Source organism: Ischnura elegans, chromosome 9 (assembly GCF_921293095.1).
Source record: "Ischnura elegans chromosome 9, ioIscEleg1.1, whole genome shotgun sequence".
Lineage (NCBI taxonomy): Eukaryota > Metazoa > Arthropoda > Insecta > Odonata > Coenagrionidae > Ischnura > Ischnura elegans.
The window spans coordinates 49,156,501-49,175,910 of NC_060254.1; the positions used below are offsets into that span (position 1 = coordinate 49,156,501).

At 38.1% G+C, this 19,410-nt stretch overlaps 1 protein-coding gene across 2 annotated transcripts in view; it reads left to right on the top strand.

Annotated features, from left to right (window-relative positions):
- The window catches only part of LOC124165657 (zwei Ig domain protein zig-8-like), a 313,548-nt gene that overhangs the window by 269,082 nt on the left and 25,056 nt on the right, over window positions 1-19,410 (top strand). For both annotated transcript variants that reach the window (XR_006866278.1, XM_046543133.1), the window contains exon 5: window positions 6,480-6,656. Coding sequence is in view for 1 of the 2 variants with exons in the window: in XM_046543133.1 (XP_046399089.1) it covers window positions 6,480-6,656 (177 nt within the window). In the remaining variant the exon portion in view is untranslated. The remainder of the gene's footprint in view (window positions 1-6,479; window positions 6,657-19,410) is intronic.

Here is a 19,410-nt window from a genome sequence, read left to right on the forward strand (position 1 = left end):
TTTTATACTCTTGTGTAAGTTGTTATAAAGACCATATATTTCCTTGGAGTTTGAGATATTAAGTGAATTTATTATTGTTATGACTTCACAGGGTGTTATCCACTTCTAATGAAACTGGTGATTACTTTCAGTTTTTTTCTTAGCAGCTAAAGAGCGTTACTTTGGTCAGTATAGTTGGTAATGATATCCTCCACAGATTATAAAGAATTTGTTGAAAGTATCCAGTGATATAGACTGCTTCAGAGAGCCCTTAATTTTCCCTGTTTCTTTCCATGTAATTGTAACAGTAGCTTTCTGTCATTTTCATCTTATAAGATCAGTGTAAGGAAATAATTTTATTTCTAATGCTTTCTAACTCTGGGGTAAATCAATTATTTTTACTTTTAAGCTTACTTTTTTTGTTTTTCTGATAGCATTTCTTAAGTAAACACATCTTTAAGAACCCCATAAATTCAGTAAATAAAATTCTAAAATTTTGCTCCAGGAAAAAACTGCAAAATCCAGTGTAGAAATCCACGATATCACATTATATGCTATCAGTCAATCTTTCGAAGGGTAAAGCTGATGGTGGGTAGGTAAGCAGATGGTATGGACCTAATTTTTAGCTGGAATATATTAAGGGGGAAAAATATAGTCACCAGATAACTCTAGTTACATCTTTTTAAAGTCACGAAAAATAAGTGCACTGCATTTGTCAACTTATGAAAGTATATCATCATCACTTTGTGTTTCCTTCACATTTTAATTGCCGTGCGATTTGGCGTTCCTTGCTCTACCTTTATTAATAAAGAAATAATTAGGCTACTTTGAATTTGAAATCCTCTTTTTTCGGTGGATGATAAGTCTTTAGCACAATTTGGTTTGAATGTACCGCATAATTTTACTTATTTTCAATATGGCCGCCGTGCGCATTTTTCATTACAGAGAAACCTATGGTGCAGCCATCTAATGTCCCCTCTGTATATATCTACTCTGTGCTATGGTAATTAAATTCTATTCGAAAAGGGCGCAATACGTCATAGCTTCCTAGTTTTCCTTTTTTTCTATATTTTTCATCCCCAGGCATTTTTATATCCTTACAAATATGCGATACAAATGATCTAATTCTTACAATGTTTTATCAAGGGAATATCTTATTTTATTCATGCAGTCATAATAACAATTCATTTTCTCTTATTTTGTCAATAATGGTGTTTATACTAGTTAATTACGAAATTGAAACAACAGGGCCTTCAGCCATTAAGTTAGCTGCAAACGCTAACTTGGGCATTAGTGTAGGTCTGCAAAAGTTAACGAAAGTCGAAAAATGTATGTTTAGCTTTCTAGACGACAATATTTTTTCGTTAATTGAAGGATAGGTCATAAGCTATAACTTTCATGTACTTTCCCAAAAATCAGTAGATATATAAGTAGAAAATAGCTGGTAGCATTTCCAGTATTCTCTAGTAGTTGGTTAGAATTACCTTGAAAAGGCCACTATTATTCGAACGATTACATGGTGAGTGACAAATAATTCCATATATATATGTGCTTCTAAATCTATTAATGCATTTATGCAAGCGTTTGCCAACCGGTGGTACGCGTACACCTTGGAGATACGCGGCGAACCAGTCGGGGTTACGCCGAAAATTATTGGTAATGGCGGACGCTACGTTCTCTAATACTGCCCTGACAAAAGTGGTACGCCTTAAGTGTAAATCAGAAAATATGTATGCATATTGTATGGGATATTTAAAAGAAAGTTTCTGTGTATACAATTATTTATAAATGAAAATGACACCTACCCGTAGTGAAATTATGAAATGAATTGGGAACATTACATTTATTTGGGTACAATATTAGTTATAAACATATAGAGGGGTATGGGAGGAAAAAAAGGTTGGGACCGCTGGTTTAGACTTTTCCGAAACGGATTTTTTTTCTATCAATACTCTCTGAGTTTGAAATAATAATTTGAACAGTGGTCAGTTGATGTTTTTTCATTGGACCTTGCGTTTCCCTTGTCGTTTTTTCCTGCGCTCCGGTGCGGGTACTTCTGCACCCTTTGGATGCCACAGGGTTGGTGTGCATCTCTACACTTGATAGGGATTGCGTTCGGGGACGGAGGAGATTGCAGGGCAACTTCTTTTGCGGGCGGCTATCCGTAGTCAGTTCGGCGGCAACCAATAAGGTCGGCCCTTTCATAGCCATGCCGCAATAAAGGTGCATAAGTGGAAGTCGGAGAGGCGTTGAAGGAGCCCAATGTTATGGTGATGGGGAAATATGGCGGTGTGCATCCTCTTGCGTACATGACGTGATACCTCTCTCCAACGGATTTCTCTCACGGTTGGTGCGAATGATACCCATGGTTTTGAAGGATGAGGTTCACCCCTGAATAAGCCACATGTTCGTGATATCATACATTTAGGGCATGTATTTGGCATTAGAAACATTGATAAGGGTTTCATATATCTTTTAAAATTCTTGGCCGGCATTATTGCCTAGGAAAATGTAATTCTCGTTTTGCATTGGTACAATATTAGTTTTCCACAAAAGCCGATTTTTGTTACTTTGACTACACCATCGCCGGATTCCTCATGTTTGCACTGTCTTCATCTAACCATTATTTATTTAGTGTCATTTTCTAATAAAGAAAACAATTACGCTTAGCAAAGCGAATTTATGGTTTCTGTATTATTTTTACATTATAATAATAAGTTTGAAAAGGAGGTCTCTTTTTGGGGACTTACTAGCTATTCACATAGTTTCCAGAAAGTTTTAAATAAAAAATTCTTTTATTTCTCATTTTTACGTGCATTATTTGCTTAAATTTTTGCATCGTTCGTACGACCTTGTTTTTCCTAATTGTTTATTATTTCCGTTTCCATTTTATTTCCATATTTTTCAACTTGAACAAGTGTATACGCTCGATATGGACCGATTTCAATTAATATCATTGCATAAAATTACTTCTATTTTCAGACTAGTATCAAAGTCTCACGATTCGGCCATTATTATGGACAGATCACTAGATTTAATGGGAATCTTGCAAATGAAAAATCGTGCGTTATATTTTATCTAAGGATGGCTTGCGGTCGTAAAACTCTAAAATGTGTTTTTTTTTGCTCAATTCAAAACTGATCAATATAATCAATCTAGCCATATTTCGTTTGAAATTTTGATTTATTGGCCTGGATTGAACTTTTCGGGAAAGCTTTGTGACCTGCGCTTGAGTATGATGATACCAAAGCTTGAGCTTGCCCTACGCAGTGATTGAAAATACATTGCGGTTAATTACCCGCCGTGAAATTGAAGGCTACGAAGATCAAAGGCATCGATGTTCATTAACTCTTCTGCTCTTCGCGAAAATATAAAACAAATACACGATGCTAGTCATTGAGACTGTGGTATGAGTTAACTAGAATGACATTGATAAAATAGGAAAAAATAACTTTGAAATATAGCCGAACAAAAAGTTATTCCTCCCCGTTAAATATGCACGTGAATCACTTCATGCGTTCCCTTAACTTTTTAGCTAAACTTCCCGGTAAAAAGTAAAATACAGATGTAACCTTTTTGATGGAGTAAACAAGACTATCCTTCCCCATATGAATTATTATTTTCACTGCAATTCAATATGTAACGTCACTTAGTATTTTAATAGTGAAAATTCCAAGAGAGAGGCATTTTGAGCCATTAAAATCATTCTCTCTGCTCTTCTCACTTGTCAGCTAACCTTTTTATATTAACGTTTATCTTCTCTTTCATATTCGCAATGACCTGTCTCATGTAACTAATTCATGGTCGTGCTTTACGCAGGTTTTTTTTGGGGTGTTTAGCAACATTAAATAAATAAAGAGAGATACAGGTGAGTTTTCACGTAGACACCGTAAATGTGGCTTAGCTATTACGGACATATCAAACAGGCTTTATGTCGACCTAGTTTCCAGCGGCAATCCTAAACTATCAGAATTTCTGTGAGTTTGCAAAAATTCTCCCCATTTACAAAAAAATTTGTGATATTTTTCGTTTCATACTTTACCTACCTACTGCTGAATTCCATTCTATTGCCAAGTAGAATTTTTAATATTCATGGAATCATTCCAAGTAAATGCTCATGTTTTTTATCCCGCTACGTTTATCACCTCTTTTTGTGTCCTTTTTGAACTTTATGTGGTATAGAAAACGACTTTATACCATGGCATCTCTTACCTTTTTTATTTTTACACCCGGTTATCCTGCTTTCCGTAGCATATGAAAGTTATACCGTGGTTTTTGAAATATGTTCTTCACATAGCATCCAGGCCGTCGTGCAAGCTGTTTTAATTTTTCTCTTAAATATATTTTTTCTTCCCGACCTCACCGCATTTATCCGCATATAGTATATGCTGGGGTGATTATGACGACGGTCGACATAGCTCCATGTCGCCAAAGTTTATCGAGGAAGTACTTTTTTCTCCAACCTTTTACGTTCAGTGTTATTGCGGCTTTCGACGCCATGTCTCCACCACCCCTGTCCTCGTCTCTCATCTACGCCCCTGGCTCACCTCTCATGAGCACCGGACTACTCTCATTTGTCGAAAAAAAAGCTCTAAGACTAATTTTTTCCAGGGATGGCAAGTGATACGACACGAAAGTAAAAACCAGTAAAATTTCATTTGTTTCGTTCCCGGGAGCGAAACGGAGAAACGAAACGAAATGGATTTAAACTCGAGGAGCTAAAATCAGGGTCGAAACGAAATCGGAGTCAAAACTACTTCGGGTCGAAACTTAACGAAAACTTTTGGACGAAACGAATCGCAGATAATGTTTCGCACCGGAGGGACCACGTGCTACACCTTCGAAAAGTTTAGTTTCGACCCACACACCAAGTACGAAGTATGGTTGAATGAAGTAGAGGTTCGGCCTGCCGCCATTTCATGCTAGGGACACTCATATTTTTACCACTAACAGGAGAACGGTGAACGCAAACTAGCCATTCGATTTTTAGGCTCAACGTTTTAACCTCTCTTAACGCATGCCAAACGTAATGGGTCGAAACCATTCCCTCGTATCCCCCTCCACTCAACTTTTGGGATCGAAACATAACTGTGAGCAAAGGAGTTTTGATTAATTTAGTTTTGTTCCTGGAAGTAATGTTTCGTCCCGGGTCGATATTGTACTCCTAGATGATTTTAACCCTTCTACTTCCACCGCGCATATATATATTGGCCCTCGCTGGTTGAGCGAAAACTGCTAGGGGCCGATTTATAGGCCCGACTGATTTCACTTTTTTTGTGTTTGTGGTCTTTTCAACGGCGGTAATTTAAGTAAACCCCCATAATCTATCTAAGGTTATAAGATATAATTATATCATAAGAATTGGGAAAAATAGACGTATTTAATAAAATAAAGTAGCTGAAAATTTTTAAAGTCTGAAATGTTGCAAATTCCGGGAAATAGCCTTGGCAGTCTTCGTACATCCCACCTGAAATGGGCTGACAGTAAAAGGGGGTTAATTTCGTGCGGGAACAAAACTAAACCCAGGCCTCGTTTTTTCGTTTCGCTCCGAGTCGAAACGAAACATTTTAGTTTCGTTTCACTTGACATCCCTGCTTTTTTCTTCAATACGCAACCGTTTTAATTAACAAAGAGCAGTGCCAGTCTTCATGCACCGGGAATTGAACTACAGAACTTTGGACAAATTGCAATGAAAATAAACTAACCTGGATTGTCAAGTAGTCAAGGTGAAGTCACGAAAGACAAAGGTCCTTGTTTTGATTCCCGGTGCGGGGGAAACTTTCACGGGATAATTGATTTGAATATCGTCGTCTATTTTGCACAAAACTCCATATTACGCAGGTTAAAATCATTACTTCAATCTGTGGAAATTAATGTTAAGATTTTAGTGTGAGAAGAAAGATAGGCCATACGACGGGCCACAATTGACCAATATGACCAAATATACTTTTCTATCTTAATAATCGATGTTATAGAGTTTTAAATTATTCACCGTTAAGTTATTTTATAAGCCATGCAACAAACTGCCTTTTTATTTTGTAGGTATTTAGTCTTATTTAACGTATGTAAATCAAATAAAAATATTTAAATACATTTAGTCATAATATATAATTAATTAATATTATTATTTTAGGAGAAAGTAGCTCATAAACTACGAAATTTTTGTTGTCTAGGAGAGAGCTTCCTTGACTCTCCTCGCATGGAATTGTAAAGTAGGGTAGTTGGAGTCAATTGACGTATTTGTTTAGAAAACTCATCATACAACTGCAATAAAAAATGAGGTACTCATCCATCAAATAAAGTGTCATCGGCTGAACGTGAACAGTTTATCAGCAAAACTCATTCTCAGAGTGATGTCGGGGAGATAACGGAGGCTGCATTGTGAGCGAGAATAGGTTCTATAATCCAAAGCGTGGTAAATAGCGGTCATAATGCAATTTCCTACGGATATTTCTGGATGCCGAGGTCGTGACCGTTGTCTTCGTTGTGTATTGTTGCAGAGAATCTTCCGTCGCCCACTCTCCCCTCCTCCTCTTCGGACTCAGAAAAAGCAGTTACCAAGAGGGACAACAAAAGAAAATCGCCGGAGAAGGGTAGGGGCCGCAAGAATGGTGTTGGGGACGCGGGGGCGGCGGCCTCCTCGGGGGCGGCGACTCCCACCCCCGGCCACTCATCAGGTACAACATTTGCACGCTGCAATCTCTTTTAATAATCAATATATCATACTAAGATGCAGTTATTAATGAGCACTCGTCGCTTATTCCATGTTCTTCTCTATCCACTTCCTTGTCTTGACTCGCACCCATTAACCTTGCTTTTGCTTAATTTGGGATAGGGCTTTTTCTTTCTTGCATGGATAGTTTCTCGGCAGGCCTTGTTTTGAACGTGTTATACCAGCTATAGCTGCATGTCTAAGACTTTTAATTCTAAAAGTAGCGTGAGATGCTGATGTTTGGATGGTTACTCACATTGTTCGTAAAGACTTATGTCATAAACACGATTTCTTCAGTAATTGAAACATGAAAAGTTTGATGTCACAGGCTGCCGAAGGTTGACCTTCACCGAACACCGTAGTTTGTTCTCTCATGATGGCCACTGTGTTGGACTTTGGAGTTCCTTTTCTTGGTTTTTAACTAATTAAACCAATTCATGTTTTCTTGGAGTGGCTTAGAATATTTTATCGCAATTTGCCAATTATCACAAGTACCTATGGTAAATATATTTGATTATCAATCTACGAAAAAGTCCAAGTCACCGCATTTTCATTATTTGAGAATCATATATTAAGCCTTCGAATCATTTTTTTTTAGCTTTTTGGAGTAGATTAAGTACATAAATAATAACTTTAGCGTTCTAATGCTCGAATCTTTCATTTTTTGAGTAAAATATTTCCATTGAGTTATTATTAGTGGAAATAAGTCAGAAATTATTGATGTAATAAAGTGATAATTGGATACTATCTATGCGTCACAATAGTTTTTCTAGTTCTTAATTCCAGTCCTTATATGTCAGCATTCTTCTCTTGAACAATTTCTTTTGATATTTTCATTATTGAAGATAAGATTCCATGGCTACGTGTATAGCATCCAAATTAATTCAATCTTAAGTGTTACAATGAAAAATTTCCCCAATCACCGTTTCTTTAAATTTTAATTGCATCATAAGACATCCTTGTGCATGTGGGTTATTATGTAAATATCTATTCACGTTATATGCAATGGTCATTCTTATTGTGCGATTGTGTCAATGGTTATCATTTTCAATGATGTCGGATTTTTTGAGGGTGCAGTCTGTGTCATTTTAAACTCAGATCATCGCTAAATATCAGTGCCTAAGGCGCGTATACAGAGCTGTCCCGGTGAGTCAAAACTCACCACAACCAGCCAGTTCACAAAAATAAAGATTGATAATTGATGCACGTGTACCATTGGCTGTGTTATGTGTTGCTTGTGTGAAAAAGGAACCTTAAAACTAATTGATGAGAATAATTCGTTACTGTTACGGAAATTTCCTTATTTTCTTTTTGGCATTTTTTAATATGAATATGTAATATTAATGTTTTGAGGGCACAATAGAAAACTATGGTTAAATATTCCATTAAAGTATTTTAGTCTCTTTTTTATCATTTACAAGGCAAATGGAACATTAATTACCTTGACAAAGCAAGGAAAAATGCAAACAATAACCTGTGATTAGAAGAATTGATATCAAGAGGTATATATAGCATACAATCCCTCTCACATTTTATCTCTACTTTGTGACAAGTTGATAAAACCTGGCATTGGATTAAAGCATCCCTGCAAAAGTCCCCGCTAGCGTTGCTTACTTTACCCTCGGACTAATTTTCCATGACTCAGAGAGTTCACGTGGGCATCCTGTAGGCAAGAAGGAAGCCGAAAATGTAATGAGAGGCAGTTAAATACTTTGAAAACCTTTCTCTCAGCTTTATAAAATTTAGACTACGTTCTAAAGGACGGATAAAGTGCCTCGATAACGGCGAAAAGGTGCAGTCAGCTTACGGAATGTTGCGCTATCTGTCCCTTAGTATTTCATCACTTTGTAATTCCCTCGTGAGCTGGACCCGTAAGGGGAGTGTTGAATAACGGACGACCTTATGGCACTCCGATCTTGCAGTACGATACTATTCCTAGAATCTCATCCTGACTCTCTACCTCGAATATGCCGAGTTAGGATACTAAAAACACTATTCATTCCCTCATTTCCAAGGCCGGTGTTCCTTGTCTCCTATTCTGGGAAATTTTGAAATATCTAGGATTTATACTCAATGATGATATATCTTGGATTAAACATATTCGGGAAATAATAGGTCAATCTCATCGTAAAATGGGTTTTGTTAAAAGAAAGGAAAGTGTGACGACAAAGTGAGAGAAATTAGCTACTTCTCCCTCGTTAGGCCCCATAGAGAATACATCTACATCTACATAATACCCTAGGAGCCACCTCTTGGGGGCTTGGCAGAAGGTGACAAGTCACCAACATGCAGCATGTGAGAGGACCGCCAAAAGCACACCCCACGGTCATAGAAATATTACGCATACTAGCAAAATATACTTGCTTATTCATAAATAAAACTTGCTAATGGTTAGTAATTCCTGGAGCAAATACATGCAAGGTTAGAACTATGAAAAAAAAACATGCAATGAGTGATCCTAGCGAGCGGCGCCATTAATCCAATCAATTGAAACAACGTTGCTATCCTTAATAGTACGAGGGAAGAATGAAATTTTATATCTCTCTGTTTTGCAGTCTATTTCTTTTATTTTATTCTCATACTCACGACTACCATAGTACGATGGTAATCGAAGGATATGATTCACGTCGACTGAGAAAATATCTTCTTCGAATTTCCTAAGTAAGTTAAGCCTATACTTCGATCTACGCTCCCGTAAAGATTCCCATCCTAACTCATGTAACATACTGGAAACGCTGCACTTTTTGCCGTAACAACTCATCACATATCTGGCCCCCCTTCGCTGTACTCGATTGATTTCAGCAATTAGTCCTACTTCGTAAGGATCCCATACACTAGCAGTACCTATATTCTAAGTGAGGCCTCACTAGAGTTAGGTAGCTTATTTGCTTTCACCTTTTTTGGAAATTTACCGAGAATTATTTTTACAAATCCCAGTTTACGGCTAGCTTTCCCGCATGCTTCACGTATACGTTTACCTCACGATAGATTCCGGGTAATGGTGACCCCCAAGTATTTAACGAATTCGGCATTTGATAGTGGATCCCGTTAGCGGTGTAGCTCCTTCTTGAAGATATGTCCTTTTCCCAAAAAATTCATCACCATACACTTTTCAGATTTAATTCTAACTCCCAAGTACTGCACCGTTCATTTATGGCAACGAGGTCCTTTTCTAATGCTAATCTTTAGCTATGGTCGTAAACTTCTCGTTTATTTGCTCCCCTGAAAATTTGCTATTTTTGAGATAGTACGTGTTGTTAGAACTTAGCCATCGATATTGCTGGTTTGAGCCAGTAACTGCTAGCAAACTTTCTTCATTTTCTACGTACTTTCATAGCTATTTCAACGCACAAACGGATAGGAAATTATGGAAATATTTTGCTTTTTACATTGTTAATTGGCATATTTGTGGCAATTCGCGAAAAAGTGATTACTGTCCACTTAGTTGTTTTAATATGTGGGAAAATGTTATGGAAGGTCGGAAAAAGATACTAGAACCAAGAAAAGCCTCTTACATAGAGGTTGAGATGCTGTGACGACTTTGAAGCTAGAAAAAAAATCAATTTTCTTCTCTCTGAATAAAATGCCTTTATACCATATGCAATAAAAAAACCTTTTATACCGTGCCTATATCACCTAGACCCTTAATTTTATATTTACTTGCCCTAAAGAGTACTGCTGGCCTCTCCGTGTTTCCAATATACTTGGGCTCATTAAGCAGTCTCAGGTTTTCAGGCAAGTTCTCAGCACGCATCGTTTGAGGGTAAAGGTGATCCTTAATATTTGATGTTCAAGAGATGTGTATTCATTAATATACTTGGGTGAGACATGTATTCATAAATATACTTCAGTCCCTATTTCTGCTATCTAATAAGGATAAAATTCAATCAAAACCGATGAAATAAATTACTTTCCTTTTGCTGCCGGGGTGATTTTTCTAGCTTTAACTGTTACTCCACTTTTAATCTGCTTATCTTTAATATATGATATCGGAATAAAACTTCCCCACAAGTATGAAGTATGTCAATTATTTGAGGGAGGAAAAGTCATTGATTTTAATTTTACTTACCGCTGCCTCGAACATTGAGATTAAAAAGCGGCTACCGCTCTACTAATATGTAATTGACCCGTAAAAAATGCAAGAAAAAAATTAAATGTTGGAGGGAAGGCTCACTCACTGAAAACATGATGCCGTAATGGGTTTGAAGGCAGGCAAAAATTAATTTTTTCCTCTCCAGCACCGAATGAAATACCATCATCAATGTTTTAGCTCTCTTTGCTTTAGGATACAACTTTTATCTGCTTCTGTGGCTTGTGCCTCGACAGAACTTGTTCTAAAGGTATTATACCAATTATAATTGCATTCCTTACTCTTTTAGTTCGAAAAGTAGCGAGGCTAGCCTTTTTTATGGTAGCTCATAATAATCCGTAAATACTTGGGTCATTTATGCGCTAAGTTAAGTTGTCAAAATAATTGATTTTTCTTGGCATAGTTTCTTCAGGTTTATCACATTTCGTGGTTTAAGTACCTCCTAAATATACACATGAATTGCTTTAGAATTATATGTAACTTCATTAATTTTATCTACTAATCTTAACTCCTCATTATAAAAGCAGACTCGCCGGTGTCTTTGAAGCCTTTCTACTTATTGAGTGAGGAATAGTCTTTATTTTAACTTGATTTAGCTCAGTCGCGAACATTGAGATAAAAAGTTGCTACTGCCCTACTAATATGCCCTTGACCCGTGAATAGTTTAACTGAAAAATAATTGTTGCAGAGGAAGCAGTCCCACTCAATGGGAAAATTACACCGTAGTGAGTTTGGAGGCAGGCAAAAATAAATACCTTCCTCTCCGCTGCGGAATGAGATAGCATCATTCATGTTTTGCTCGAATTGGGATGGGGATTTATCTTCCACTGTGGCTTGTGCCTTCATAGGTCATTTTCTGAAGGCATTTTATCGGCTATAATTGTATACCTAACCCTTTTAGTTCTAAAAGTAACCTGAGAAAATGATGCTCGGATGGTAGCACACGTAATCGCTAAAGACATAAATCATTAGTGCACTGAGTTAAGTAATCTACAAATTTGATGTTTTCTTGCAGAAGATTTTTAATTTTTATTACATTTCGTGGTTTAAGTACCTTTTGGAAGATGTATGAATTGGTATTAAATTATATGTTACTCCACCAATTCTATCTACTAATCTCAATCCCTCAATTATGCAACAAAACTCCCCAATATTTTTTAAGCCTTTCAATTGTTTAAGAGGAGAAAAATCTTTGATTCAGAACAGCCAAGTAAATTGAGATAAAAAATGGCTACCGCTCCACTAATATGTTCTTGACCCGTGAATAATGGAACTGGAAAATAAGTGTCGGAGGGAAGACTCACTCACTGACAACATGGCGCTGTAATGAGTTTTGAGGCAGGCAAAAATTAATTTCCTCTGCCACGGGATGAAATACCGCGAACACTTCTGGTGTCTTCCCCTCGACCTCTCTCCAAGCGATGCTTATACCTCCGCGGTCGCCTCAACTCGCCTTCTCCCGCCAGACGGATGCCTCTCGTCCTCAACTTGAAGCAAGGGTTCACTCACGGCTAGGACGTGGCCGTTTTATTTGCATTGCATCCATCCCATGGAATTGGACCGCGTATCAGGGTAGGTGAGGGCTTGAGGATGCACTTGTACTGAGGCGAGGAAAAAGGAATATTTTGTTCCCAACCACATCCATCGGTCAAAGACTCCCGGCGACCTCTCAAGTCTCACTCGTCCTGAGTCTGAATACTGCCACTGCCTTTGATGAATATTGCGGTAAGTAGTGCTTACATTTAGTTATTGATTACAATTTTTATCAAACAAAAAACGAAATAGAAAACCGATTACTGTGGCCAATATCACAGTGTTTATCCTGTTACATAACCGATTACACGTTAAATATGTTGATGCCAGGTGATATGGACGTTTTGCACATATTGAGAAATTGGATATATCTCGTTTAATTTAGATATTTAGGCCTTAAATTTTTCCCGGCGAATAATGGCAGTAAATTCTTCTCGGGTATTAATCAGGGTTATATAATCAATCTTCACTGCTGCCGATGTTTCAATGAAGTCCTTTTTCATAGTCATGAGGGCCAATGACGATGGAAAAGGATTTCATCGAAACTTCGTCAGCGATGGAGATTGAGGATACACGGATGAAATCCCAAGAAAAATTTACTGCCAATTTATTTCTTGTTTTCTTAAGGTGATACCAAGTTTAATTAATACTTTCTCATGTGAAGTAGTTGAAAAGGGAACTGAAAATAATTCGAATGAAAAATTTATTTTTGAATTTCGTCAGGTTATTTGAAGAAAAGCCGTCTATTTCGTTTGCGTGCTTCCATGAGATAGTATATGATCAATTCTGCTAGTCTAGCACAATAATATCGAATCCTTGGCACATCCTTGGAGGTACTGAGATATTATACTGCTCATCCATTACCTTTACTGCTTACCCATTACGGCAGGTTATTACCTTTCTCACTTTATCTAGAGGGAGGGGGAGGCGCACTGCAACCTTTTATGATAAAAGAAGGAAGTATAGCAGGTAAAATGTGCTGTATGAAATGTATTCTAAGATGTACTCGATGATCGCGGCTCTCATCCGCTTTCTAACGGGAGAAAACTCGAGAATTCAGCCTCCGTTGCATCATGGGCGGCCGACCCCGAAGGAGAACGGGTGTCTGGCCATTGTACATTTTTTGTAAAAATTCCCAAACTCAGCTCAACATAAAATATACTGTCAAGGTGTACTTTTTCCGGTCGGGGGTAATAATTGTTTGTATTGAATCAAATCTAATCGGATAATTTATTTATCCTATGTCGACGGTTTCTATTTTTATCATTGAATATTGTCAACAGCACCCTTTTCGGTTTTCCAAGTAAAATACAGAATACTTCAAGAAGAACTTAAATAAATGATTGTATTTTAGTTTATGTTCTGAGGTATTAAGTAAAATTTATCGTGTGAAACATACCCATAATTTCATTGCTTCCCCGTTGTTTTGAAATATACACTGCTGCGGTACTTATGATCTCATTCCCGTTTTTGTGGGGCCGGAATTTCTAATATTTACAATTCGTGCAATAATTCGAATTTATTGGTGTTTATGAGCTTAAAAGGTTCGTTGAAGGATTGGATCACCTTTGACAAACTAAGACTGTTCAAACATTTCTCTAATATATAATCATTATTGTATTCAGGAGAGTAATATCATCGCATGATTTGTCAGTAACTAATTATAAAATTGAATTTTTAATAGCGGGCGATACTCTTTGTGGCGTTTTTTTTTCATTAATCGAAAGATGATTTTATAACTCCTTTTTTTCAATGTTTGCCGTTTTAGACCCTATTATTTCTTTGCAAACGTGGAGCCGAATTGCTCAGTATCGGCATCATTTTATTAGCTTTTTTGGGACCATCTGCATCAGATCATCTCTAGTATAACTATATAATACTATAAAATACTATTCCTAGTATGAATAAATTAACATTAACTTATAACTAGTCAAGAGAAAACACCTCTTTGTGTTCTAAGGCCGGGCCTGCTCTCAGGCTGAGGCACTGTACGCACGATTTGGACTGCTTGTGGCATCATATGCCCAGCGATCCAGCAACACCTTGTCCGGTAGTGTCGAAAATATCCACAGGGAAGAATGACGCCTCGGTAGCTTAACTGGCTACATTCCACCGATAATCCGGGGATCTGGGTTCGAATTCCGGTCGAAGCGAATGATTTTTTTCTTTGTGGATTTTTCGCCCAAGTTGTGCATTGCGGGTGACTCGTAAAATTATCACCGTGGCTAGTTCCGGTGTACTCGAAAAAACATGTTATTAGTTTTTTAGAACTCTCTGCATCAGATCATCCCCAGTAGTTTGTTTACTTCATCGTGCTCTGCCCATGTGTTACTTTGTTTTCTCGTCACGTAAATAAATGTTGTCACATCCGTCTCCTCTAATGAAACAGACCTGTATTCCTTCTGGTCTCTTGCAGATGTTGGATCTTTTCTATGAGCAACACAACCCTATTTTAGACAAAGACCCTCCGCATGCGACACTAAAATATTGCGTGAAAATCGTCCCTTGATAGAGATATATGGTTGCAATCACCTTACCACGCCCAGAGGATCTCCGCGAGAACTTGGAAATCCCTTTTCTGGTCCATCTCATCGTCCATTGATCTTCTTCTCCCTCATCCCAGCACCTCGAAGTTTTCCTCACGTAGTTTCCTTCTCTTCTCCAGTGCAAAGATTGTGACGATCATTTCCTTCTGGCACTGAAAAGTATTTTTCACTTAGCTGAGAATTATCTATTTCGTATTCCACATTTATTAATATCTAGCAGACCACCCGGTATTCCTCGGGAAAAATAGTGCATTGTGAAGTAGGAAACTTGAAACGTGGAATTCATAGTCACATAGTGGAATTTTTAAGTCATGCTGAACAGCAAAAAACGAAAAAACGATTTATATTTATTAATTAAGTTATCCACACACATCGTATTTGTAGGTTTACATTGGTACTATATAAAAGACATAAAAACGTACATAAGTGCACCTTTAAACTAAATAAATTTAAATAGATAACAATGTATTAAATGGAATCATATTCAATACAGAAAGGAAAGAGCACGGTTTGTAAAAGTGTGGTTAGGAAAAGAGAACGGGTCAATGTGGTCTGGTAAAGAGTTTATGTGGGAAGAGAGGCGGAAGATGAGGGAGCGTTTGGTGAGGGACAATCTGGGAATGGGCATATGGAGGAGCGAATGAGTTCGAGTGGGTCTGCATGGAACTTTAAAAGTTAGATTGGAGACGAGATCGCGACAGTCTATGGCAGAGTTCAGAACGGTATGTATTAGTTTTAAATCGGATTTAAGAACTAAATTTGGAATATTAGATTCATAGTATTGAAGGCAAACTAGAATCGGCTGGCACATTACAAAAATGTTTTACTGTTTACTTAACTATTTTAGTGAAAAAATTTGCCACACTTTTTAGAGTTATTATCATGTTGTATTTTGATCCCAATGAGTCAAATTGTTATTAAGATGTTTGGCATTCAACCTGTGTGTTGTTTTACTCGTATTGTCATTCTATGTAATTGAATAAATGGGATTAAAAGTGGGTTTCCATTTGAATGAACCGCGAAGCTTTTATTTGATAAGCGTATTGCATTCTCGTGGGAATGCTGTTATTCTGAGCATATTATTGTGTTGTATTACTCGAGAAAAACTTATTGTGTCGGTTACTATGCTCGCAAACGTTTAATCGAAAACGATAAGAAAGAGACTGACGGGTGTTTTGCCATATAAGAGCATGAATTAATGAACTTTACGTAGTGATGCAGTGGATAGTATGGCTACATAGCAATTTTAAGACTATAAGGTCGATTCCTGCCATTGTCACTTTTTTTTCTCTCCACCACAAGAAAAAGTTTCGCATACTAGGTACTATGCTTTTCATCTTCAGAGGCAAGTCACTTGAAGTTGTCAAAATATTTTCTATGCACAGGAAAATCTCTTATCAGTTATGCAGCTTAATAAAGACTCACTGAAATTCACTATTGACCATTACATTTATGTTCGGCAGAGCTCTAGGCAGCAAACAATGTGCAGTACGCTGTTATGCCACCTTTGGTGTTCATCTAACACCATCATATTATGTTAATATAAGAATATTTTACTGCATTCCTTACCTATTCTTTTGTAAAATCTTATCCTTGCCTTAAATAAGTTCCTTAGGGTACGGTTAGCAGCTTATCATTTTCTTCCGTAATGAAACCATAAGAAACAGGTAAATCTCGTATTTTGTGTCATCTGGGTTAGGTTAAAATTATAAATATTAACCCAAAAGTTTCACCAGAGTGACGCAATAAAAAACATGGCATAAAATATTTTAGAAATATGATTCGAACTTACCACCGTGCTTCGCGCTCATCAACTGCTTCGGACTGCAGAGGTATTGTATTGTTCGCTGAAATTATCTTGTGCTCATTGACTTATGGGTAATTCGTCATTGCATACGTCACAGTATTTCGCGAAGAGAACGATGTTACCCGAATTGAAGCGATAGACGAGGCGAAAAGAACGAGAATAATCGCGGATAAGATTTTCGCTTCGCTTCGAGTTGCCGTGGCGAAGCGAAGGCCCGTGCGAAAGTAGAACGAGAATCACCGCCCAGCTTATATCCCGCCCCACAACATTGATCGCTATATTTCCGAACGTGTGCTGACCAAAAATGTCAAGAAAACCATACCCCAGCAAAAAGGTTTGCAACGAGAGGTTTGCTAGGCATGTGCAGTATTGTTAGATGAAAAGGTGGCTGAGCCCTCGCGAAGGTTCCTTGTAGTTAAGCGAGTGATTGGAATCAACGGAAGCAGCCTTAGCAAGGTTCCCTAAAAACCCCCGCGAAGGTTTCTTCACTGTTTAACGTGTGTTAGTGAAGGGTTTCCGGTTGAGAGGCTGGGGTTGGTCACTGCTGCGAATCTTCCCGTTCCAGCATAGCACACAGTGTTTTGTTTATACCTGAGACGAGGTCCCTTGTTACGGCCATTGGAGCATTTCTTTCCCCAGATGTGCAGTATTATTTGAGTTAAGTCTTCTCTTTGAGCGAGTGAAGATGTGTACCTACCCAGTAGGATGTCCAACCACAGAAGTTGTATGACGTGACGTAACAAAAGATAATGAGGAAACAATGCGAAATACGCATCGAGAACAACAAAAGGAGCACCACGAGGTATGAGGGCATGAGATGCACCTGCGCACCAACTAGTACGCAGCAGTGGCGCAGCGAGGGGAGGGAGGTTTGGGGGATAAAACCCCCAAGAGCTCAGAGAAATTTTTAAGCTTAATCCATTTTACTGAATGGATTGGTATTACTTTTAGGATAGTGTTAGGATTATTCAAATATCCCTCAGATAGCCGTAAAACTCGCCATTTTGAATCATTAATTTTAAAAATTTCTGGTGCAGGGTCCCCCAACTCCCACTTACCCTGGAGGGTATGCAATACCCCAACACCCCGAAGTATTAATTGCGCCTAAAACCCCCCCCTAGCTTTAACTCTTAGCTGCGCCCCAGGTACGAAGTGGCTATGGGATCAAAATGATCTGTCGGTATTGCGAGAATCTCATCTTTTCCCCTTCAGTCCATTCGCTTGTTGAATGGAAAGGTGAAATACTCCCTCTGCCACTGGGAGAGAAAGAATGGCGGAGAACCGATGAGAGACGAGATACACATTGATCTTCCCCCTAAGAAGAGAAGCAGAAGTGTCAGCAAACAGAGGAAAGGGAACGGAGTCGCAAGGAAAGGTGGGCCGAGGGTGAGAAAACTCCGAAAGTGACGGTGTTTTTTTAGGACGTAAGAATTGCAGAGCAGAAGATGAAGGAGTTTAAGAAGAAGTCTGTTGAAGTTATTCTGGGTTTAAAAGTTCAAGTTGAATTCTCTAGCAGGCTGCGAAGCAATATGGGGAGAGTAAGAATCGAATGAGATCTTACAATTAAAGACATGTTGAAGCATACGATATAAAAGCATCGGTGATTATTTTTATGATTGAGTTAATAAGATACAAATAATAAGTCAATAATGTTCCATATTACAAGACAGTAGTGTTAATTTTTTTTAAATGAAACACTAATTGTTGTGATTGTTGTTATGTTGTCCAGACTGGGAGGATATTTTATTTAAGAATTGAAGCACATAAAAATAATTTTTTAACTATTTAATAGTGTGGAAAATAACTAAAGCTGTTTGTAACGTATCACAAAGAATTTATGAAAAGTGAGCTTGTCGACAATCGATCTGATTTTTTGATTTGACCTATCAGCAAAATTGAAGCATTTAAACTTTAAACGCGGTGAAAGTCGATGGCTTTGAATATGCGTATCGCGAGCGGCAAATGTTGAGTACACTATGAAAGTTCAATTCCAATTCTCTATTTGGTGATACAATACTTTTTCGAGATCAAGGGTAAGTCAAGAATTGATCTAATTTTCTCGCAAAAAAAGAAATAAAATAATTTCTCAATCGCAACTGCCACTTCTTTAGGCCGTTTTACACGGTACACGGAATTGCGCAGTCTCACGTACGTGTGAAGGCGCAATCAAAATTGCGTCGTGTAAAGCGGTGAATTGCTAGAACACATGCGAGAATGCGTGGATGCGAGACGGCAAAATAGCCCGTTCTAATTTTGTTCATGCATTTGCGCAATTCCACGCCATTTTAGAAATTAATGCAGCTCTAACCTGCGCAATTCCGTGTACCGTGTAAAACGGCCTTTTTGTTTCTCTATTTTGGCGAAGCCATCGGAGAGCACACTGGCCTTCTTGGAGCACTTCTGTCTAGATAATTGTAGTCAGATGTCGTTATAGATCCTCTCCTCTAAGAGGTCTACTTCGACGTGTCAACCTGGCTTTAGAGTTGCAGTCGATTGTCGGAGTCCGACTGTCCAGACCCAAGGGAGATGGGCGCCCCTATCGGAGGAACGTAAAAAGAAACCCACTTCGCCTCGGAGAGTTGGAGAGGCGGGAGTGAACGGTGGGATCTGTACGTGCTGGAGGAGAAGAAGATGGATGACGTGCGGATTAGAGTAAACGTATCGAGGGAGAGAGGAGAAAGGAGGGTGGTTCGCAGAATATATAGGGAGTGGGGCGTGGATCATGGGTGACTGACTCCACGAC